General features: G+C 37.3%; 1 protein-coding gene across 1 annotated transcript in view; it reads right to left on the bottom strand.

Annotated features, from left to right (window-relative positions):
- The window catches only part of DPYD (dihydropyrimidine dehydrogenase), a 361,479-nt gene that overhangs the window by 241,291 nt on the left and 95,149 nt on the right, over window positions 1-25,039 (bottom strand). Inside the window, exons 7-9 of the mRNA XM_050901009.1 lie at window positions 14,178-14,339; window positions 4,281-4,477; window positions 204-285 (exon numbers count right to left, since the gene is read on the bottom strand). Coding sequence (XP_050756966.1) covers window positions 204-285; window positions 4,281-4,477; window positions 14,178-14,339 — 441 coding nt within the window. The remainder of the gene's footprint in view (window positions 1-203; window positions 286-4,280; window positions 4,478-14,177; window positions 14,340-25,039) is intronic.

Genomic DNA, 25,039 nt, shown 5'->3' with positions numbered 1-25,039 from the left:
TTGATTGCCCTTTTCCAAACTAGTGGCATTCAGACAGGAGACAGACAAATGCCCTGAGCAAGAGGAAGCATCTTCCTGCCTCTGTCTAGCGTAGCTTTTAATCGTTCTTTACTAATGTGTATGACATTTTGCTGTTAATCTTTGGCAGAGTTCTTGTTCTTTTTTCTTTGAGCTATACATAGGCAGAATATATTTTTCATTACCTTCACTCCAAGATCCTTCATAAGCTCAGCTTCAAAATTCACTACATCATACGGCAATCGGAACTGGGGGATTTCAGACGTACTAAAATAAATAAAAATGCTTGTGAAATATTTCCAACTATTAGGAAGAAAAGGTTTTTTTATTTGTTAAAAATTCAGTATTTATAACACATCTTAGCTAATTTTGACATATGTCAACAGAAATGTGCTGAAGGTTGACTGTTGGCTTTTTTAAATTGTTAGTGACAAAACAGCATTGTTCACCCAATGCTAAAAATATAGGCCAGGAAGGCAGTACCTTGAGGCCAATCCTACCCACACTTGTAGGTAACCATTTAACATGTGTTAAGCTTGGGTCCAAAAGAGCTTCAGCTCCATTCCTTTTGTTCACCAGAATGTGTAACACTAAACAAACTTAAGACATCCATTTAAGAAAAGATCTCATGGCTACTAAAAGCAAAGTGATCTTCTAGCAATCATTCATTAAGCTATCCAATAAGAAAGAATCAAATTTCCCATACATTTTTTTAAAAAGGGTTGCATATGCTATTTTGAGCAATGGTATTTAAAACTGTACCCTCCTCCATTTCTACTTCATAATTTTTTTTACGATCTTTCAGGATGGAAAAAGTCAGTAATTTTCTATCAGCTCTTGGTCTCAAGTCTGCTTTTTGACTTCATGTTTATTAGCTGGCATTTTTTCCTCCTGGGGAAGATTAAGAATGACAGCTTCAAGCTCCCAGAATCACAGATCTCCTGTATGGGAAACCTGCAGTGCCAGCACAGAATCTCAGTTTATATCTACTGGTACAGATCTTTATCTCCAGTGAAATGATATCTACTTACGCCAGTTCAAAATCTCTGCCGTAAAACACATTACACATAAACACAGTGAAGTTCTGTTTTAGATACTTCTGTTCAATGAAGATAAAAAAACCTGAGTATGCAGAAAAGTGAAAGTCTCTCCCCAGATATTTCTAAGCTTCAGTCTAATCTGTTTTCAAATTAATGTATCTATAATTTCCATAACAAAGCACTGGCACAAGAGATTCACTGTGCCTTTATTTTACATATTGTTAGTGACCACGCCATCTTTAACATCTTTGACAGGACAGAAGGATTTTATTTATTTTAAGTTGCATCAACTTTAATTACATTGATAAGAAACTGGTGTTCGTCCTTATCATTTCTAATACTGCCCTTTTTTCACCTTTCCTGACCAGTGTGCAATGAAAAGTGTTCTAAATATCAGATATAATGAACGTGTCATGACAACACAACTTTCATAGGTCATGCTAAGTAAAAAGGTGTCTGAGGCAGAAACTAATGTATCGATATGATTCTGCAACAGAGATTCAATAAAGAAATCTAATAAAAAAAGGAAAGTTCTATTTTCCAAGCCACTTATATATTTGTTGAAGGCCTGTCATTTCCATGACTTGCTCCCAGAACAGCACTGGCTGTGTCATGTCACTGTCAGAATTTGTAGACAATTTTTTTCTCTTATTAAACATTTACTCAGTTTTGTGCTGTGGAGTATACCCACATATATGTACATATACGTTCATATGCAAATACACACTGTTCTGTGGGGACACATGCATGCACATTTACCATGAAAATAAGCATTTTATGAAAGTCAACTGGTACACCAATAATTCTGATACAATTTCTTTCAGCAGCAGAAGACAGTCTCTGACTCTGCAATGGAGAGACAGAGCCGGAGAAGGAAAGGGGGCAGAGGTGCAGGAGGGATGCAGTGCATGGGAACAGTGTCCCACAAATTCACCTCTTCCTCAAATCTGATCCAAGTTAGAGGTGCTTGGTGTTTCTCAGTGATCCCAAATTACTTTTGCTCAAGGTACACCCCTTTGGCCTAGTGAGAGAAATATTTTGGTATGTTGTAAACCAGTGGCATAGCTAGGAGCACGAGCAGTGAAGCTTGTTCACGGTCTCTAAGCAAGAGTGTGATCTGCTCATGTCTACTCTACTATAAAGCATAAATTTTACACAACTGGTGAAATGTAGGAAAACCTGCCCATGAATGTGAAAAATTCAGACATGTTCAGACAACCACAGACTTATGCTATGCTTAAATATCACACCACAGGAACTGCAATCACTAGACATCTTTCTATTGTTGCAATATTATTAAAGTTAGCTATGATGTAACATGCATGTGAAGGAACATCCTAGTTAAAAACACTTTAAAAAAGGCAGAGCAAACTAAAAAAGGGCAGAAGCACTGCCCTTCCAAACAGCTGATTCCAAATACAAAATTAATTTGGTCTTGTTAGCCATTTGCAATAGTTTATGAAGCCTTGAAAACACACCCATCAATAACCTAAACTTGTTAAAAGATGTACTGCAAAGACTTACAAATGCAATAACGGATGATTGCTGCCACAGGCCAGCCTCCCTTCTGTTCCAAGATTAAAATAAGGACAAAAGGAATTGATGCCTTTAAACCAGATGTGAAACTTACTTTCTACAACGAATGGAAGTAAAATTTGACCTTGATTACTATGTATTCTTTAAGACTCAAAAGAAAGAAATATATTTTAAAATGCACTGCTTGACCATTAATGATACTAACAGAAGAGGCAAAACTTAGTGTAGGGCTTTTTGCAGTAGAACAAACAACAGACTAAGCTTTATTTTAAATTCAACTTAAAAAATGAAGAACAGATGCTACTTAAGATCACATTGCTTCAAATATGCAAGCACACAGTAAGCAACTGCAGCATTGTACTGTAAGCACTGTAAGCAACTGCAGAAAGTACTGTATTATATTGCTGAGTCCAGCCTGAGTCTAACCTGTCACCAAGTAAAGCTTCATTGTTAGAAACATCTCACTATTTCTTACTACTTCACAGCAATAAAACTCATTTTAAATCTGGTATTTATGAAAACATGTGCTACTCAAGAGGTGAATAGGTATTTCATCTACTAAATTTGCAATCCTCTGCGGCAACCAGTTCAAGTAAAACAGCGCCACAGTTAAATGCCTATGTATTAACACCTTGATAATTAGGTAGAACACTTCTGAACCTCACTGGGGAAAAATGCAAGTAATCAGTTCAACTTCTCCAGCATTGATTCTCTATCTTCCAGAGCACTGAATAACTATTTGACATTATGGATCAAATTCATTAACAGTGTCAACTCTATTGATTTCAGTGATGCTGCAATGAGAAATGCGAGCGCATCACCCTTCTTTCTCTCTCTGTTTCTTTTAACTTTTTATTTTGTAAACACTTTAGTATAAGTACATCTTCAACATGTAAAATTTAATTTTGATTTTGAATGGGTTGGTATCCACTAGTCAGTTTCTGAAATATTTTATCTTATACTTAGGGATTCCAACAAACTTACAAGATATGATCTCAGCCACTGTTACAGCGGTAAAATTCATCTTCTAGTGTAGAAGACATGACACCATGCAAGTATCAGCCAAGTGTTTACCATATAGGAAAACTGCAAAGGTACCTTCCTTTGTGTATCTGCAGTTTGTTGAAGGCTGAGAATTGTAGGGGGTTTATTCCACTCTTATGATATGGTTTACTAAAGCTGCAAGTCCAGGCGTACATGATGGATTTATTCACTGTCACTTTCATTTGCATCAGGTAGTTCATGCAAGCAGTCTAAATTTAAAATTCTCCATGAAATTAGTATCTGTCTAAAGCATTTTAAACATCTACTGATTCTTTCACTATGTAGGGCTACAAGTACTTCATCTTGTTTTAAAAGTTTTGGATAAGGGAAAATGGTTCCTGATATAATTTTCTGAAGTGTTAATTTGATAATAACAATTGCACCCTGGAATTTTAGAGGTCATGTGAAGAGAATATAGGAGATAGCCACCAGATTTTCAGCTAAAGCTTGCCTGTAACTGTACCTATTTTAACTTGAATGATGAATTATTTAAATAAAAAATAAGTTTTCCAGATCTGAAATTTTCTACTCTCTTCATTTGGTAAAGGTAGAGGGAATGTGTATAAACTATGTTTGCACAATATTTTTTGCTATGCTTTCTACAATCACTGGACACAGTGCTTTATTGTCATTGTTATCTACCTTAAGCCACCAACGTATTCCTGCTTTTCAAATATGGTGATGTTCGAATAGCCCAATCGAGCCAAAAAGGAAGCACAACTTAAACTTGCAGGTCCTGCACCAAGAAGAGCTATCTTCACGTGATAGGCTTCAGGCATATCTTCTGGAGGAGGTAAGGAAGGGTTTCTGATCTGAGGAATATTCATAGCTTTGAACACCTGAAAAGCAATACATTCAACAAGTTACATACTTTACATTCCCTCCTTAAATTTTATTATGAATAACGTGATGGAAGCTTCTGCTAGTACTGTCACATATCGCTGATGTAGTATTACAGATTGCTTCATAACGTTATAGGGATTCCCAAATGACATGATGTGTGCATTTGTGAGGGATGTTGTAGTTGCAAGGTTTGGTCCTTCTATGGTTCTTTTTGTCTTAAAAATGTCTGAAGTCAGATCTTTCACTACTGTAAATTTTACAGAGAAGATGGAACCAGACTACCAGTAACAGAATAGTAATACAAAGTCAGCCAGATGGCAGAGAATCTCTGTAACACCAAAAATTTCCTTCTAAACAATGTTCAGATTATCTTTACTACTAGGAAAGTATTTCTGCGAATAATGCAAAGGATTGTAACACCAGTGAAAGGGCTTTGCTTTTTCAAGAGACATCTTGTGTGATCCTGGATAAACCACTTACGGCTTGACTTTTTAGAGGTGGTAGGTAACCAACCTTAGATGGTTTTGAAACTTTTTTTTAGGAACTGCCCCTAGTCTTCAGTGCTGTATTTTCAAAGGTAACCCATGCTTTAGATACCTTCTCTTAGATAATTCTAATAGGACTTATCTCATGTTAGTTGCTCATCTATTTCAGATGTTCTCCACTTTTTATTCGGGTGTTCAAAAGTTGTAGGCATACCTGAAAGTTAGACTGTTCTCCCTATGCCTCAATTCTTCACCTGTAAAATGGTGATGATCTGCTCCATTTCGTCTTGACTATTAAAAGTACTTTGGGACGGTCTCTGACCACTATTATGTATTTATACAGAACCCAGCACAATGGGCTCCTAACCTAGTTGCTATGTCACACAGTTGATTTCAGATTTGCATTAAATCAGTTCTCTGCTCAGGCATACAGGTAAGAGGCTAAGGCAGAAATAGTCTACATTCACTGAGCTAGACTTCACTGTCCTCTGCATTTACATACATTGTAGGGGAAGGAATGGAGTCTCTATCTTGTATAACCTACAAAAGGAAAAAGAATAGAGTCACAGCTCTTGGAGGCTACTAAAGATTAGGAGCATGGAAGAGCATAGCTACATCTTCATTTTATTTTAGGCATTAGAGGTGTCCCGGTTTCGGCTGGGATAGAGTTAATTCTCTTCTTAGTAGCTGGTACAGTGCTGTGTTGTGGATTTAGTGTGAGAATGATGTTGATAACATGCTGATGTTTTAGTTGTTGCTAAGTAGCGCTTATCTTAAGCCAAGGACTTTTCAGTTTCCCATGCTCTGCCAGCAAGCAGGTGTGCAAGAAGCTGGGAGGGGACACAGCCAGGACAGCTGACCTGAACTAGCCCAAGGGGTATTCCATACCATGGAACATCATGCCCAGTATATAAACAGGGGGCACTTGGACGGGAGGGGCGGATCGCAGCTCTGGTATGGTCAGCGGGTGGTGAGCAATTGCATTGTGCATCACTGGTTGGGGGGGGCGGTTTCCTCCTTTTTTTCCCCCCTCTTCTTCTTTTTTGTTATATTCCTTTTCGTTATTATTATTGTTATATTTCATTATTATTATTGTTAGTATTATATTTTACTCTAATTATTAAACCATTCTTATCTCAACCCACGAGTTTTACCTTCTTTCCCGATTCTCCTCCCCATCCCACTGGGAGCAGGGGGGGAGTGAGGGAGTGGCTGCATGGTGCTTAGCTGCTGGCTGGGGTTAAACCACGACAAGGGGGCAATATTTAACCCAAGGAGTATATCTTTGTAGCAGAAGCACAATATTATACCAAAAGGACACAAGAGTTCATTGCTTTGGGATTCTCTGTTGTATCACAAACACTACAAGGCTGCACCTCAAAAACTACCAGAAGACAATATTGTTCCCCATCTATTTCAATGCATTCCATAAGTACTAATTAGTCCTCTAAAATACACATGTTGTCATTTGGCTTCATAAATATCATATTTAAGCTATTTAACAAGTTTACCAACAGTTTTTACTTTCCTTAGAACTCAAAAAGCAAAGATTTTTCAGGTTAAACTTTGGCAATTCCACTCATGAATAGAATTTTTCATTTATATTTTGAATCAATGTTCATTTTCTTCAAGCGCACTTGAGCACTCATGCTAGGTAAACCAATGATTAGTTCCTTCCCCCTCTAAAATTTCTGTGTCAAATTCCCCCAGTCTTTGTAAATTGACATAGCATTTTAACAAACTGCAAGAAGCAAGAGACAGATAATTGTTTTTAAAAAAAGAATCATTTAAATCTGACAATTCATACAATATGGGAAGGTTTAATGTGGTTATTAATGGATTTTACAGTCTGAAAAGCTTATATTGCACTGTGAAACTAGACTGTGATAACCAAAATGCAATAGGATATTTCTAAAATGTCTGCTTTGTTACATTCACACAGAAATGGCTTGAATGATACCAAATTTCCATTAAAGTCTCATGCAGTTGTTTTAGAAGGCTACTCCGTAATATGAATTCTATAACTTGCATATTTAATGTGTATATCAAACACTATGAATATGCATATGCTTAAGAAATTTATCACTAAATTTACTTTATTGTTAACATAATTATTTTTATATTTATTATTAAATAGTCATACCCATCAACTAAATGTTATACTGAAGTGCCGCACTACTGTAGTGCAGTGTTAAGCTTCAGAAACCAAGCACTCATGCAGGAAATCCTAGTAGTTCAGGCTGAATGGTCAACTTTAATTCTGCCTATTTGCAAATAGGGTGAAACTGTCTTTATGCAGCACAGCCAGCTTGTGCGGCAGTATCTTGCCATCTGGAATTCAGTGGCAGTTTTGCATATTAAGGCTGGCAGGGTAACTGTGTGAAAATAGCAAACTGCTTCAATGCATTTCAAAAGATTTTCACTCACCTCATGGTGAAGTTTCTCTACACTGTAATTCACCTAATTAAATATCACTGAATTCTTCTGTACAAATCCTTTGGTGTGCACAGATGACTACCTTGCAAGCAAGTGTCCAATGCCACATTACATGCAACCGTCCTTTCCAATTTTAATATGCTCAGACTGTGGTCAGGATGCAAGTAAAGTTTAATACTATTGCCTTTCTTGTCCACCTTCCATTCAAAAAGATTATTTCATTTTTGTTTGGACGGAGTTTTTCCTTTTGTTTTGCAGTGCTTTTTGACCAAGACCCATTCAGGAAAATGAGACCAAATAATGAATTTTAAAAGCTGAATCTCTCAGTGGAAAGACTCAGCCATCATCCCCATGTTTGCCTTTCCTTCTGGCTCTCTCTCATACACAAACAAAAGAGATTAGATAGATTATTAATAGACATTAATAACACTGGGCACTTATTCTTTAACTTTTTATCAAATACTATGCAATCATCATTACTTCACCATCTAGGGCCTATTCAAACTAAACCCACACAGATTCCGTCCACTTCTTATGCTTCATGTCCATTAGGGTCCATAGAAAGGATATCCCAGTTCACAAAAATGATTATGGAGACTTTGTTCTCAAGTGAGATACAATTTGACCAAACCGAAACAGCCAATCTATTCTGCTAAAGTTCCAACAACTGAAAAAAATTCTCTCTTGATTCAGACATTTATAACATATTACAGTTTCCCTATTTGCATTACTTCAATGTGTAAAGGTGTGAGTGTACTTGCTCAATGTTCTCTCCAGTGTGAAATCTGGGGGTTTGTTCTCTTCTCCCTTGTAAATCAAACAACATTTCACTGAAGTGGGGTTGGTTCTTGTTCCAAAACATTCAGTATACTCAACAAAGCATAATACCAGGCACTGTATGCAAATACAAGTTTGTATTAAGGTTCCACAGTATTTTCCACTTAAGCAAACTACAGTGATTTCGATTGCTGAGCATCTGATTCAAGCTTAGTTTTCCTGGAAAGTTTTAGCCAACTCATTTTAGCTGTTTTTCAGAATGCAGACAGGGAAAAGCTTATTGTTCTCCTCATGTAATAAAATTCTGGCTCTTTTCTTCACTACGTGACTCTAGTATTAGCATGTTTTGATAAAAAGATGTGACATTTGGCAGAGAGTGGCAGGTGACTCAGAGAAATGCATTTTGCTAACCTGATGAAAATCATTTTATGGCATAGTAAGCATGATTTAAATGAATCTAAAACATTTAAAACCATTAGAGCAGGTTAGAACTGTTATTCAGAATTGTTATCTCAATTTTTATATAAATTAGAATAAATTAAAGTAACTCACTTCAGTCACTTTTGAGTTTTCTGATCAGAATTTTTCTAAGAGGAATATACTGTAGACACCCTTCTCCACCTATTTGCAGACTTCAAATATGGTCAGACAGTTTTACTCTAATTCACCCTTATTTAAAAGTATCTTTGGACTATGACAAGGACTGTGTTAAATAAAACAGTAAATAGATTGAAAGTTTAACCTCAATGTTAAAATGTAAAAAAGCCTTTGCCTAATCCTGTGAAACAAGATAGGCTGCTAAAAAGCATATTTGGTAGTCTCCAAGACATACACAGAAGGTCACATTTCTTAAATAAAAAGTGCATCTGTTTAACATCATCTTCATCACAAAACTTTCATCAACAGAAAAAGGCTGAAAAAACAAAAAATGGGGAAAATGGAAGGAGCAGTGGGAAAATTTAAGCTTTTAGTAACATAAGTTTTGACTTCAGAACTAAATCCTTTATATTCTGGAGGCATAATGCTTGCTTCCATGCTTAAAAGGCTAAAGAAATAAGTTTATCACTCAGGTTTGCCATTAAATATCCTTCACTAAGATGATGAGATACCAAACAGCTACTGACGTAGACATTAGCATCTAGCTAGTATTTATTTTAGTGTGAAACATATTAGGATATTCTGAATTGTTATCAGATTTTGCTAGTGCACAGAAAGAAAAATGCAGGCAATGAAATCAGTAACATTTAGGAACTGATTGTATTAGTTTCACACTTTCCCACTGGTTTCCATGGATATTTATCTGTAGGCTGGTTTACATTAATATCAGGCAGTTGAATATTTAAAGAAGAAAATAATATTCTGCACAGATTCTAATAAAAAATGAAGCAAATTGCATGCTCAGTAATCTTGAAGTTGTCAAATTACATGATCACACAATTAATTTCATTTAATTGCAGTGGATAGCACAGGATGTACAGGAAGTGGTTTTTCCACAAATGTGAGCTAGTTATGAAAACTTGTTGATCCTCCCTCCACAAATTAGGAGGCTTAAAGCATCTCATTAAAGACTTTTCAAGCCTACATAACAACTATACGTTAATATTATCCCACTCACAAGAAAACCCATGGATCTAGGACATTGCAGAGTCCATACCTCAACATTTCATGAATCCCACCACTAAAAAGGACATAGCAACATTCATGTAAATGCCTTAAAAAAAAAAAAAAAAGAATGTTTAACGTCTGTAAAACATGCTGTAGAGAAATTTATATAACTTGTCCACATATCAGCAAGTCTTTCAGCATTGGCCTGAGAATTCAGTCCTCAGATTCATCCCCTGAACTATTGTAGAAGGCTACATTATCCCCTTCAGACAAGCCTAAAATTTTATAATTGATTATTATAGATTTCAACATGATTTAGAAGAGAAAATAAGCTAAAGATGTGTTAAAATAAAAATTAATACTGACAAATAGAGTTTTCTTTCTGTTTGTCCTGCTGTCTTAGCTCCCCAGAACAATCCTCCTCTGTTGATGCAGCACACCCATCCGTGCCAGCGACAGTGAGGGGCCCAGGCAGCCATCCCAAAGCCATCCAACTGCAGGAGCTGCAGCTCCCCGAGAACCACCTTCTCCCCCCACCTACGTTAAGACTGATCAGAGCTGTCAACATGCAACTAAAAGAGGGACCCTGAGCCCGAGGGTACAGCGCACCCCTCCATGGCAAAACCTCTGGGCAGCCGTTGCTTCCCTGCCTGTGGTGGGCTGGGGGAGAAGGGAGGCTCAGCACTCAGAGGGGCACCCTCACCACAGCCCAGCTCCCAGACCAGGCGCTCTGCTGAGATGCCCCTAGGTTAGCAGCAGGTAAGCTCATACAATGCATCTTTTAGGAAAAAAACATATCAAGTTTCCTTTTCCAATTTCTTTCTGCTGCAATAGCAGCCAGAATAGACCTCCAGAGAGGAACAAATCACCAGAACTGTAGCTGGCACAAGAGTCACAGTACTAAATGATCTAGTATTTAAATCTAGTATGCAGCAATTAAAATAATACATTTTCTATTTAGCTTGTGCTGCTCCATTCAGAATGATTAACTAGAAACACAGGAGAACCTTTAGATTCAGTAATGTTTATCCAGAAATGTAAGATTTTGAGGGCTTCTTACTAATACTACAACAGACAATGTAATAGATCACGCTTCCTTTTTACTACAAGCTTACAAACTTGTACTTGAGTAACCAGTAATTTTAGTTTATTTTGTGGGACTGACAGTCATATAGCTCATGCCTGTATGTATTGTCACTGCAATCTCAGTATATTTTCACTGAACTTGTGTTCCAAAACCAGAGATGTTTCCTGATTCTAAAGTACTTGGGCAAAGGAGACAGATAAAGACATTAATATAATTTTGACCTGTGCAGTAGCAGGTGTAACCTGCGCTTGACACTCATCATTTATAATAGTGAGCTTTTACTCCATGTTATTCTCTAGATGCAACAGTTACCGTGGTAACTGCATCCCAGTATACACATTCTACATCACAAATACAAATGGACATTTCCTTTTTTTCCACTTGAACATTTAATTGTCAAAATCCACATTTTTTTTCAGACTGGATTGCAATTTACTTTGAGAATGAGCCAAACCTAGTTACAAAACTATATGGAAGGGTAGAAGGAAAATGCAGGAGGTGTGAGGTGCCTTTTTTTTTGTTCTACTGTATGCAAGACAAATATTTCACAATTAGGGAGTTTTATCTGCAGTATGAACAGATGATCAGTCATTGTTCAGAAGCACAAAGGGGCATACGTCATACCCATATATTTTCCATTTTAAATACATTCCTGCTTTACTGCAATTTCATCTTTTATCTCAGCTAGCAGTTGTGCCTTTTTATTATCGCTCGCTCTCGTAATGCATCAAGTGTATGATCCTCAGACTAATTCCAAGGAAAAAAGTCTAAAACTGGCTTTATGCACAATGGAGTTTTCAGTAAATAAGCCCCTGTGGGACAAACTATTACACAGTGCATAAGAATTACCATGTAGCTCTCATTAAGAGTAACACATGTTGCATGCCTAAATTACACAATTTGCTAAGTTACTCGTATAGGTAAAGCTGTGAACACACTTTGCTTGCAGTATCTGGGCCAATTTTTGTATGAGCAGTAGTACCTTATGATTTTCTTCAGTATTTTGATCTATATTTTTATAATGATTGTTACTTGGAAGCACTCATACCATTATACTTCTTTCAACTATACGTACTTTCACAGTAAAACTGAACTGAATGAAAGCTAAAAAAAGTATTCATTACAAAAGTGACTGCCTATTATTACTAATTTTGAGTACTACAATACATATAAATTCTTTGTTAAACAGCAGTAAATCTAAAGGTTAACAACTAATGTTAACATTTTTAGGATACTATAAAAATATTAAGGATAATAAAATTCACTGAAATGTTGTTTTTGTTAGAGTGCTAAATAGAACTGTATAGCACTTTTATTTTGTTAGAACTCTTGACACTAATATCACTTTAAACAAACTTGAAACATTAGAGCAAAGCCATTCAGAGCTACTCATCCTCTCTGCAGTTTTCATATCAATCATTGTGCTAGCACTGAGCTTTTTTAATAGATTTCCAAAGATTTTTGAAGAAAAATGGCAGATATTTACCATTATCTATCAAGCCATAATTCCTCTCTATTAATCATAGCATTAGGGCTAAAAGGAGACACAAATCAAGTTTTAACAGATATTTCTTGCCTTTGGTTCCTAAACAATAACATTTCACCATTGTATTTATCATCTACTTGACAACTGTTTAATCTTTCTTTTTTTCTTTTTGGTTTTTTTTTTGTGTTTGGTTTTTGGGTTGGGTTTGTTTTTTTTTTTTTTAGAAAAAAATAAGTCTTCTGCTTTGCAACAAATACTAAGTTTTTACGTATAAGTAATAAAGACCATTAGAAGAAAAGCTAATAAAATTGCCTCTTGACTGGTAAAACCCAACTATTGAATATACATGTAGAACAAATACAGTTCAGTGTCTCTAGCCTCATCCTGTAAATGAGAACTTTGGTCCAAAGTGTACTGATTGTTATGCTTGTATGTTCAAATCTCAAGAAAATCAAAGTGGATAGCTACTTAAATGACACAGGGGAGAGAAGGTTCAGCAACAGCTAGCAGAAGAGTTTAGCAGGTGCTCCAGAAGCTTTACAAGTCTCCTGGAGAGAAGAAAGGAGGGATACAAACAGATAAAAGGAGAAGAACTGCAGCAGGTAGCAACTTTTGCTCATCGAATCATGACCCACAGCCATTGAGAAGGGGGTGTGAAGTCTATGAATGACAGCAGAGGAAAAAAATTGGCCTTACAGACATACCATCTGTTACTTCCAGATTGATTCACATTTCTATTTTGGTCTGTCCTACAAAGTTTTTTTTTCTCAGGCTTTGTAAAGGTGACTGGAATTTCATCGTATGTTTGTAAATATGATCAGCCAAATGGCTCAAGATACAGAAGAGGGACATGCTCATTAGTTAAGGACTGTATAGAAATGTGCAATCTTAACACGTGCATATGCCTTCTTCTATACAGCCACAACTTCCTCACTTTTACAGAGACCAAAATCACGATTTTTACCCAAAGATACTTCAGACAGATCAGATGAGGTGCCAGCTGAGACCATGAGTTTGGTACAAATTCTCCATGCCCTCAAAGGAAGTTAACAAATGAGCAGTAGCCTCCGTCTTTCTTCAGATGGAAATTGGAGCATTGAAACTATACAGTCACAAATAATGCATATGCACCTCAACAGAAACCCTTGAGAAGACTTCCTAACATCAAGTGGCAAGTAACAACCTTTGCTTCAGTAGCCAAAACATACACATACCTTTATGAACTAATAAATTTACACGTACACACGTGTGTGCATCTGTATCTATTTAGATAGATGCATACAGACATATATTTCAGGTCAACCTGAAACTACTTATTTACTTAGTTTTGGCAAAACAGGACAGTAAAAACTCTAATCATCTGAAACTTTTCCTTTGCCCCAAAGCCAGTGCAAACGCACACTAATTCTGCCATAGGATCTACCCTATGCCCAGAACAGTTCTACTTCTCCTTAACATGCAGTTACAGATGCAGGTGCACTTGATCTTTTTCCCTATGCAGCCTACTTCAGTAACATCCATATTTCACCTGGCTTAGATAAATATTTCATTATAAAACACATTGTCTCAACTACTAGTGTTTCTAAAGAGTCACCTTGTTCACAAATAATGTTCCTTATGTTCCTATAAAGTATTGCATTATGAAAGCATTTCTAAGCTTCTGAATGTGCTGTAAGAAAAAGGATAATTATTCTAACTTCCTACACCTTTATTTTATTAGTACCAACTTTTTTTAAAACAAATCGTTAACAAAGGCAACCACTTAGACAACACTCATTGGTACATACAAAGAATTTAAGACATTTGCAAGTCCTACGTACCTCAGTAGCAAACTGCTGCAATCCACCAATATTAATTGGTCCCTCTTCAGTGGCATACAAATTGCAGCCACCAACACAGAGATCTGATGTTGGACACACCATTCCGCATGTCAGGCCAAGTGGATTGTCAGAAAGAATCATTTTGGCAGCTCCATAGTAGTTCTGAAGGAAAAAGAAAAAAAAAGGGGGGGGGGGGGAAGAGAGAGAGTCACATACCAAGGAAGCAAAAATTCAAAAATTCAAGAGAAAATACAAAATACTTTTTCTTTAACTAGCTAGTAGAATAATATATAAATATATTAAATAACACTGACATTATTTAAATGTACCAACATGTTATACACCATTATGTCAAAGACACTGGAAAGAAAGTCAGCAAAATTGTTGATTATGCAAAGATAAAACTTTTCTTTTTAGCTTGCAAAATAGTTAAAAGCATCTTCAGTCTGAAGTAGCTGTAAGATTTTTAGCGGCTTAACAAATCTATATTCAAAAACTACTGTGCCTGCATTCTGTACTGGTAAATACTTTCTCCATTTCTAGGTCAATTGGGCAGTAGCTCAGTTGTAACCCTTGTTGGAGGTCTGACCAGAAAGTGCCAGTTAGATTACCAGTTCTTTATGACACAGGGAATGAAAAGCTTATTTTACACATCTGTGCACACCACCTCTGCAGATATGCCTGTCCTTCACACCAGATCAGTAGTGCCAATTGTCCCAGACCTGCGATGAGAAGAGGAGAAGGTTTCCTGTGTAGCTACCTGTAGATATTGCACTACTGAATTCTTTTTTGAATTCTTTTTCCTCAACTATATACTGATCAGGACAAACACTTATTTTCCTGTTTCCCTAAATAGCAAACGAGGGAACTGATTAAAGAAGTTATGTACAATTCACAACTTCACAGATTCTCAATATTCAGTGCACATCTTCAGGAAAGGAACAGTTTCCTGATATATGAGAGCTAGCAAGATTTCTTTCCACAATAAAAATCTACGGAATGGGCATTAGCAAGCTCCCAGTGCCTGATGCCGTGAGAAAACAACCCTTGGTTGTTTTTTTAGACTGGATAATTCTCTTAAGAGGGAGCATCAGCAGAAATGCCAAGAGTGAACTGAAGTCTCATTTAGAGGGGGAGAACTAATGATGGCAGTTCTGCATTTACATTACACTTACATTAATGAAATTATGGTGTAATTAAAGCAAACCATTTACATCCTATCTTTTCTTCTGTATAGTCAATATAGAAGTTTACTTAATTGCAGACTCTAGTTCTTTCTTCATTTTACCACTCCTCCCACCCACTCTAAAAGCCCCACGAAGGAAAGTCCATGAAGGTGGGTTAATGCTAGAGCTTCCTTTAAGGGCCAGAAGACAATGCAGTACCCCTTAGAATTAGCACATGGCTGAGGTTCCACAAAAGTTTCTTCAGCTTTCTCCAAACTAGCAATAACTGAGAGATTAAAAACCAGTAAGTCTCCTTCCTCGTCCACCACCTCTTCCATATTCCAGTCTTCAATAATCATCACCGACATGAAACTGTTTTTCATAACAAATATCTTTACCTCTCTGTCCCAGGACAGCTGACTCAGAACAGCCAGAAGATGTAGCGTTCAAACAACGTGAAGTACTCAGTCACAGCAGACCCTATGCAATGACTGCGACTCACTGCCTGTAAAGTAGGCTAATGTACGCAGAAATGTTTACTCAAAGCGAATGCTATGCCACACAGAACAAGAACCAGTTATGAATAAAAAGAGCAGTGTCAGGATCTGACAATATAACCAACAATGGGTAACAAGACTTCGGTTTGGAAGGTTCAAATTCACTAAAGGCATATTAAAAGACTCAGCATAAAATTCTTGAAGTTAAACCAGATGCTATAGACACAGCTAGAGATTCCCAAGAGAATGCCAGTGTTTAAGAAATGTATTTGTAGATGTAACTGGACCTTTTGCTTACAGATGCTTGTCTACCGCACAGCACGAGCCCCTGTCCGTCACCTGGAAACACAAACCACACTTCGGTGTACTTTCATAGGATTTTCTTAGACACTATTACAACCCATTGAAATTCTAATCCTGGTTGAACAGGCAATCCCTTTAAGTAACTGTTCTGGGAGAGCTTTCAACCGTTTTACCTGTGGTAACTGGTAAGGCACTTTATGATCCCCAATTCTCATTTATTTCAATGTAAAGCAGTAGTAGTTAAACAAAAATTGTACGTATTAGCAAATACTTTTGCTCTTCCAGATGAATGATACTGTTTTGATATGCCAGAGACTGTTAGAGCTGCTAAAAACAGCCAGTGAAGACATTGTAAGCTCAGTTCAGCAGTAAAACACAGAAGTCTAGCTGTATCGGAGATGTCCCTGAAACATAACCACGCGGACAGCAAAGGTGACACAGTCAGTGCAGGAGACCCACGTCTTTCTGAAGCAGCACTCAGAGACCAGCGTAGATACCCTACAGCATCTGAAGTGGCACTAGATGCCTGTTCCCCAGGCAATTACATCTAGCCATTCCTTTTTTCCACTCTAAAGGAATAATTACAAACTAGTAGTGGGGATTTTTCTCACTAACTCAAAGACAAAATGGTTTTCAAAAAATTTTTCCTCAGTTTGATATTTCACTATATATGAAAGTTATATTTTTCCCTCCTGTGTTGTCCAGGATTATTATTTTTATTATCTTCAACTCTAGTTCAATGGAAACAATTACAACAATGTGCATTTCCATTTAAGTAACTTCATTAAGGATTTTCTACATTTTTAGGCTATGTAATTAAAATCAATATACAAAGCCAGTTATTATGCCCAGAATGCAAAGCTGTTAAATATTCCTTTTTAAAATTAATTTTAAATTAGGACTCCATACAGCAGCCTTCCACCTTTTATTACATATCTGTAAAGTATATTCTCACACTTGAGCTGTGCCACTACAGGCAGCGTCAACACAGCTGGCACATTTTACTTGTTTTGCAAGCTCAAACCAAACTTTGAGCACAGCTCTTCTACAGAAAGACAGGGTATGTTAAAGTAGCAAGGGACTTCAGAGAGATGGGACCAGGGTCATTGTGGGTATAGGACTGAGATCACAGCTTATTGAGGGGATATCTAGGGACACCTGTCTCAGAACAGGCTGGGACTGCAGTCCTAATGGGGGTAAGGCCAACTGCTGCTGAACTCTTAATTTAGGGGAAACATGATGGAGTATATGGAGGTGGGGTCCTGATTTGGGAAGTTTTGAGATGTTGCTGTCATGATCATGAGTTGCTGCTGCTACCACTAGTAGTGGCAGCACCTGAGAAAAAGAAGAACCATGTCCTCTTCAAATGAGTACCAATAGGTATATAGTACATGTTACCATGCTAAACATTAAGACATTAGACAAACTGTATCAAAGCGTATATATCTTCTAGTCTTAACACCTGAAATAAGTTTCAATGACAAATTAAAAGACAGTCGCACCTGAAGTCCAAAGTGTTCCACTTATCTTTGGGAGCAGCAGGGCAAGTCTTCTGCACTGCTTCACTAGTGTGCTCCAACTGTGCTAAAGTGGACACCTCTAAAGATGAAAGGGAAGTACAGGTTCAGTGCTGACTTGGTTTCCCTGTATCACCCTGTGTCAATTTTACCATTGGGAAACTTATAACATACTCGCAGAAGAGCTGCAGTTCCCTAACTCTCCTCTTCCACCTTCCAGAACACCAGTGTAACCACTGTTCCCATTGCCATTAATGCTGTCCACTACCAGTGAAAGGACATGGCCACATGCTGCTACCATGACCCTGTGCAGTGGCTTGAGAGCAAGCCCATCTGCAACCTTCCTGATACCAAGGGCACAGTCCAGCATGGAGACCAGGCTGTGGGCAGGACTTCAGGAGCCCAGCTCTGAGTTGCTTCATTTCCTTCCATTCTATTTAATCATTTATCTTGCCTTTACTGTGTTGATTTATTATCTAACATATCAAACATGATTAGAAAAATGTTTTCCAATACTTGACAAAAACTGGCAGGGAAATACAGTATAGTCTAGTAAGTTACACTAAGTGGTGTTATACAAACTGTGTTACAAAACTGCAAACCATTGTGTTACTACAGTAATAAATGAGAGTTTGTAATATATGTACAGTATCTTAAATGTTTAGTTACATAAACACTTTGTGCTTATATAACTTTTTTTTAAGCTGAAAACATGTATTAATGATCATTACATTTACCAGTGACTTTAAAGGTAGAATATTCATAGAATATTCACATTTTGTAAAAAATTATTGATCGCTTTTATTTCACAAAACCAGGGTGTAGCAGGCTGCACACAAAATAGACATGACACGCAGACCTGGCAAGCTGGTAACTACACACCACATGCCGTACATGAGAAAGGATCAGAATTAAAGGGAGGCTGGCTTCATTAAAATGACAAAGTTACTCCAGGGCACGGAATGATGCAAGCTACCTTAACAGTTTGGAGTAATTTTTTTAGATGCTGAAATAATAAGATGACTCAGTTGGCTAGTTTCTTACAGATGTCACAGAGGAAGCAAGTCTAAAATTAGAATGTTTCTGGATTTTTTAACGAGATAAATGTGTGCTCATGCCTTTGTTCATAGAACCTTTTTTCCTGTCCACTTCCATAGAAATAAATTAATCTAACTGGATAGGATGTTTTGTGGTTTCCTACATCAAAATGTCAATAAATACTACATTGCTAACACAGGGAACAAAAACAAGCCTTAAACAGACATCAATAATCAGTGGAAACCAGGCAGAGGAGGATCTCCACATGTATCATTTGGAAGCATTATATAATTTGCATGCAAATGAGACTGTTTTTTACTTGGAAAAAACCTATTAAAACACATAGGATCAATACTGAGAGACCAGAAGAAATTGCATTTACTATCAGGAAATGCTTATAGCATCTTTTCTTTCAATTCATTTCAAGAGCTTTTTATATAAATTCATTATGCATCAGGGTGTTTTGATATTGCGGTTTTCTCAAAAACAATGAAGAATATGCATTATTATGCTTTGTGTAATAAAAATGAATACACTGACTTCATCAGGATTTTGGGACAGAGCGAATACTTTAAAAAAAAAGAAGAAAAAACTGGTAATTTCCTTTTCATCTGGGTTTAGTTTAAAAAAAGGGAAACAGCAAAAAATGTGGGAAAATATCACCACCTCCTATCCTAGTTCATGTTCTGTGATGGCTTTAAAATTTACTCAAGACGCATTGGATTAAAATATTTTCACATACCAAAGAGCCACTATTTAAAGTACGTTGTTGTATAAGTAGCATTTTTCACATTGATACACACCAGTTCAAATATAACAAGAAACGCCCCCAGTCTGTCAGCCCCCCCAAATATCTTCCGAAGAAGAATGAACGAAACATAACAGCAAGTTATCAAATCATACATATTCTATATTATAATGTTGATGATTTTTAATCAATCCAGAAATCTTTCACATCATTTGACTTGTGTCATCATAACAGGATTGTAATTTCACACAGTGTCACTATCTTTTTATGAAAAAGAACGGAAGAAATATCTTGTACTGTCATTTTGTCCTTTGTAGTCTAGAATGTGAGAGATTCCTTAATTGACATAGTGTCATCGCAAAAGTCTATTCTACATAATTACACTATGGCAACTGAAACCAGCTGTCAGCCATTCCATTACACTAAGTACAAACAGACATCTCAAGAAAAGTCACTGTTTCAAGTGCATCAATTTAACACCATTACTACTTTTACTTTTAAATGTTTTTTTGTATTTAGTGACCTGAAATATACAAAGATTAACAGAGAAAGCTGAATAAAACAGCACTTTCAAAAACCTGGGGCCTCAAAGTAGTACTTAAAGATTAATTGTGATGCATATCTGTATATAATTATTACCAATCATCTAGCAGCTTTCTGACTTCCACACTCCTTCATTGTATTAACAGTATCCCACTTACACTATTTTACATATGAACTGTGACTCATGATTTTCTACAGTCTTTGCAATAGCATATAGATGTCCTTTGTTAATTTACTCAGAGCTCCTCTGGCACAGAAAAACCATCATTCTGTTTCTCTCACCTGTCATAATCCTATGTCTCTCACCACCCTTTCTCCCTTACAATATTTTCTTCATTTCATTTTTTCTTAATGATCCCACAGCTTTTTGTCTCTTGCCTTCCTTTGTCTACCCACTTTTCCTTCTTTCTCATTTCCAGTATATTACCACAAATACTTTTTCCTTTACTCCTTCAATCTCCCAAACTTCAGCTTCACCCTTATCCCTTGGTATCCATCTCTATCTTCCAGTTTGTTCCCTTGCCAATTTCTCTCTTGAAAAACCCCCACACATTTCCCTTGGTTTCATTTAAACCTAAACATTCCTCAGAAATCCTAAAACTTACTCTTGTGTTCCACAACTTTCTCTCTACTGTTCCTGGCATTCATTTCTCTCTCCCCCATTTCCCTACCAGCATTCTGCACAGTCCAGGGACAACCTTTTATCCAGAGCACAGCATGACTTTGTTGGTTTGGGGGTTTTGTTTGTTTGTTTTCTGGTGGTTTTTTGGTTTTTTTTTTAATGCTGCACCAGAAGGCTTACATCCACCTATAAAGTCTGTTAGAAAACAGTTGATGTGTCAGCTTAGACCAGTTTATCTTTATTGTTAAGGGACATGGGAGAAGATGGTCTTTCTGAACAAGGAGAAAACTGTTGAATCAATGTCAGGAATCATTGTAATACTGCAAGACTTGAGATAAAAATGTGAGAGCTAGTAACAGAGGGCTGCAGCAACAAATTGTGATTTTTGAGTACTGATAACACAAAAGATACTTCTGCACCCCCAATTCTTCATTATAGACTCAGACTATAAAGGCTGAGCCACTCACTCCTTATGCCTATGCCATGTAACACAATATCCCCATGCCTAAACTGCACCAACAGTTGTTTTTCAATGCGACTACTCAACCATAAAGGTGTCTGATAACAAAAAGCCCCAAGACCGTCTCACTGAACAGTAGAAAGGTAGAACACGTCAGCAGCTGTTGCTTTCTAATGGGCAGCTTCCTCTGGCACACACTTCTGCTTAACAGGAGGAAAGATGGACAGGCTGCAAGTGTTCAGGCTGCGAGTTGCTTCTGGGAAGCTGTAGGATTTTCTGCTGCTGTGCAGTATTTGCTTGTGCCAGCCCTAAAGGATGACGGGCGCTGGAGCTCCATTTTACCAAGTCCTTCTTGCTTTGACGTATCAACACAGGGAAAGGAGGACGTGAAATCCTAAAATCACTCCTGGTACTCATTCAGGGGTAGGGGGACAAAGCTTTCTCCTGCAGCAGCTGAACACTTTTTTTTCCTAGTGGTTTTTTCTTTTTAAAGAAAGAAATAACTAAGATGGCTTTTGTGCATTATAAAACAAAGAATATACACTTCGCAATGTGAAGGCTGTATTTAAAGAGAGGACAGCTGGAAGTCAGAATACTTGTTTGCCATCTGATGTTTAGAAACAAAAGTAGTAATGTGTGCATGGTGAATTTGAAGTCTGGTCTCCGACAGACACAATTGCAAGCGGTCTGTATGAACCGAGAAACACTGACTGGGAAGACACAATAGAATAGATTGTACCTTTATAAAGTGGAGTTGTAATCCAGTTTGTATGGAAAAAGAGAATGGAAGTTGTGGCCGAAACTCTACTAAGTCACAGCAGCTAACACAATACAGCATAAGTGACATCCTTTTTCTCAAAGAGGCTCAAGGCTCATTGAGTCTGGCAATTCAATTACCCTCACAACCCAGAAACAACCCCTCCTCCCCTGTCCCTCTTCTACTCCTGAGCTCAGGTCTAATGGCAGAACAGCCAGAACAGCTACATTGTACATGGCCTGTAAATATCTAAAAAGCCTCAGGCTTAAGAGAACAAGAATCCCTGACCTTTTATGATTGCTATAGCAGTTTTCCAACAAAACAAACTACATACAGTAGAGCTCTTAAATACCTGACAAAGTAATTCATTTTCAGTACGCTACTGTCTAAATACTCTATATTAATAATGAATCATGTTTAAATAAATACCTGCATGCAATACTGCTTACTGCTTACACAGGGATGAGGACAAGGAATTTATTGAATTGAATCTCCTTTAAACAAGTAGAAGGGCAATCTGCTGAAGGGAGTTTCTCAAGTGAGTGAAGAAGAAAGATTCAGAAGCAGGACAGGGGCTTCAATAAGCCCAGAAAGCATACCCCAGTTTCCTGGCTTTGTTGACTTCAAATACCTGAATGTTCTACGCTTCACCTATTTATTTTGTCTAGAAGCTACCAGATATATTTATAAGCTTTTGGATTAAAAAGAAAGTTTATTTACAAGGTGAAAACAGCAAAAAAGATTTATCATTTTGAAAAGTATTTTCAACGACATGTAAAATATCCTTGATCATGTGAAGTAAATACTTTTATGACAATAATACAAAAATATTCAGCAAGCAGATTGCTGAATGATATCCGAATGATTATTTCAATAAAAGTTTAGAAACAATGCATAACAAAGTGAAAAATTACTTACTGGTTGCATTAAAAACTTTCAAAACGATAAGTTAGAAGTTTTAGTGTGGTTTTCAAAAGCACACCATTCTTGTTTTCTATCTGCTCTAAAAGCGTATGGTGCAGGTACCCCAACCACCACAGCAGCAGAATGAAAGAGGGGAGAGGACACTGCAGGAGCAGCCAGGGTAGTGGGCTCTCACACAGACTCTGCCAGGGTCATGACTTCAGGTGAATCATTTCAACTTTCGGTATCCCTCTCTCAACTTCCACCTTATATCTATTGCTTGCTCAGCAGAAAGCAAGGAGTTTCAAAGTGCAGTAGTGTAAAAACAGTAGTACATACCTATACCTAGAAAAAACTCCCACTAATAAAGGAAACCAGAAGAATTTACTGTTACTTTTTCTGAAGAACAGAATTTGTTATAACAGAAATATTTTCTAGCAAAGGCACCAGAAACTTATTCATCAAAAGGAAAATTCAGCCTAGCAGACTGCAGCCATCAAGTCAAGGCTGGGTTCCCTCTACGCACTGTTTACTTCCCTGAAAAGTTGCTTGGTACATGAATTGCAGGAGGCACAGCCATTGACGTGGAGGCCACAAATATGCAGGAATTCCTAGCTTTGCTTCTCAGCCCATGACTTCAGGTATTTGCTAAGCATATCTGGTTGTGGGGTTTTCTCACTTGTAGTTTTTGGGGTTTGTTTTTTTGTTTGGTTTTCTGTTTGTTTGTTTGTTTTCAAAGTCAGCATTAGAGCTGTTGCAGAGAAATGCTTCCACAACCATGCTATATTAAATTTCTTCCAGTAGGGTAAGGAGAGAAAGCAAAGGGTAAGACTGTATGTAAACTCACATTTGGACCTGGATTTCACAGAAGCAGCGCTGATTTTAGCCATGCAATTTCCCATCCTAACATCTTGGCTAGCAGAAACCGACTACTTGACTTTTTAAAATTTCCTGTGTGTGAATGTTTCCTGCTGTCTATGCATTATCAGGCATCAACATGAGGTAAAAACAGTTACCAAACCCGTTGTATACCCTTTATAAAAATTAGTTTCAGAGTGGATACAGAAGCTATTGATAGATAGGGATAGGGTCCAAAAAGAAAGACTATGTTTCAGTAATCTAAGATACTTAGGTTTTTCCGCAAAGAATGTCAAATCTCCTGAGAGAATAGTAGTATACTGCAATTCTTTTCTAAAGCAGGATTTCCTGATAAAACAGCAAGTGATCAGATCACCTGCTCAGGACAAAACCAGCATCTTACCTAGCATCTGCAACTTCCAAGATGATTTAAAAGAATTATCATCAAACAGCCCAAATTCTATAGGGTTGATCCACCTCACTGACCATCTGACAGGTTAAATCTGGCCCTATTAAAACCTGTAAGAGAGTACCCATCAGCTTCAGCAGGGCAAAGACTTCACTTCACACCTTTGAGGCAGTTTCCTAATATTATTCCAGTACACCTTTGCCAAAATACAACTCTCAAAGCTCTGCAGTCACCCCACCTTGATTTTCTCTGCTCTGTAATGAATTCACAGAATTCAGAATGAATTCAGCTGTTAAAATGACTTACCCTTTCTGCCAAGGCACAAAGGGGCATTGTATTTTTAGACTATCAAGAGTCTAAAAGACCCACTAAACATCGTTCTGGGATGCTGCTGGTGTTAGTTCTTCTTCTGACATCTTCTGCTGCAGTCTTCAGTCCATCTTCCCTGGTTCCCTATTCCCAGTTTTCATGTTTTGATAATCAGGCCCTTTTTCTTTCCTCAACGCCACATCACCCTATCCTACCCAAAGCAGAAGCATAACTAATCCTTAATAAGAAAAGATCATCCTGGTAAAATACTTTCATAAAATTTGCTTTAGGTTTCCTAAACAAACTACAGCACAATGATGAGATGGAGACTAGCAGTTTCATTACTGCCTTGTACCTTCTCTGTTCAGTCTGGCTGCTTCACGATGCCTGGAAGAGGTAATAAGCAGCATTATGCCGCATACTATACTATGGTTGCAAACAGATGCCTGCATTCATGAAAATAAATGCTGCAGTGACAGGGTACAGATTATATAAGAAAATTGTCTATATGCAGATGCTGGGCATAATGCCAATTACTGTAAACCGCATCAACACATAGTTATGTTATAATTGATACATGTATCTTAATATCTTCTCTTATCCTAATGTTTCTTGTTAAGGTGCAGAATTTACCGGTGTCTTCTGCGTACAACACACAGTGTAGTAAAAGCAACGTGGCTGTTAACTCACACACAGCAGTGCTGCTGTTGCCCACTTCACTCCAGCTTTACC

The sequence above is a fragment of the Gymnogyps californianus genome, chromosome 8 (assembly GCF_018139145.2).
Source record: "Gymnogyps californianus isolate 813 chromosome 8, ASM1813914v2, whole genome shotgun sequence".
In the NCBI taxonomy this organism is placed as follows: domain Eukaryota; kingdom Metazoa; phylum Chordata; class Aves; order Accipitriformes; family Cathartidae; genus Gymnogyps; species Gymnogyps californianus.
The sequence above is the reverse complement of the archived record's forward strand: the minus strand, read 5'-3'. Positions and strand labels throughout refer to the sequence as shown.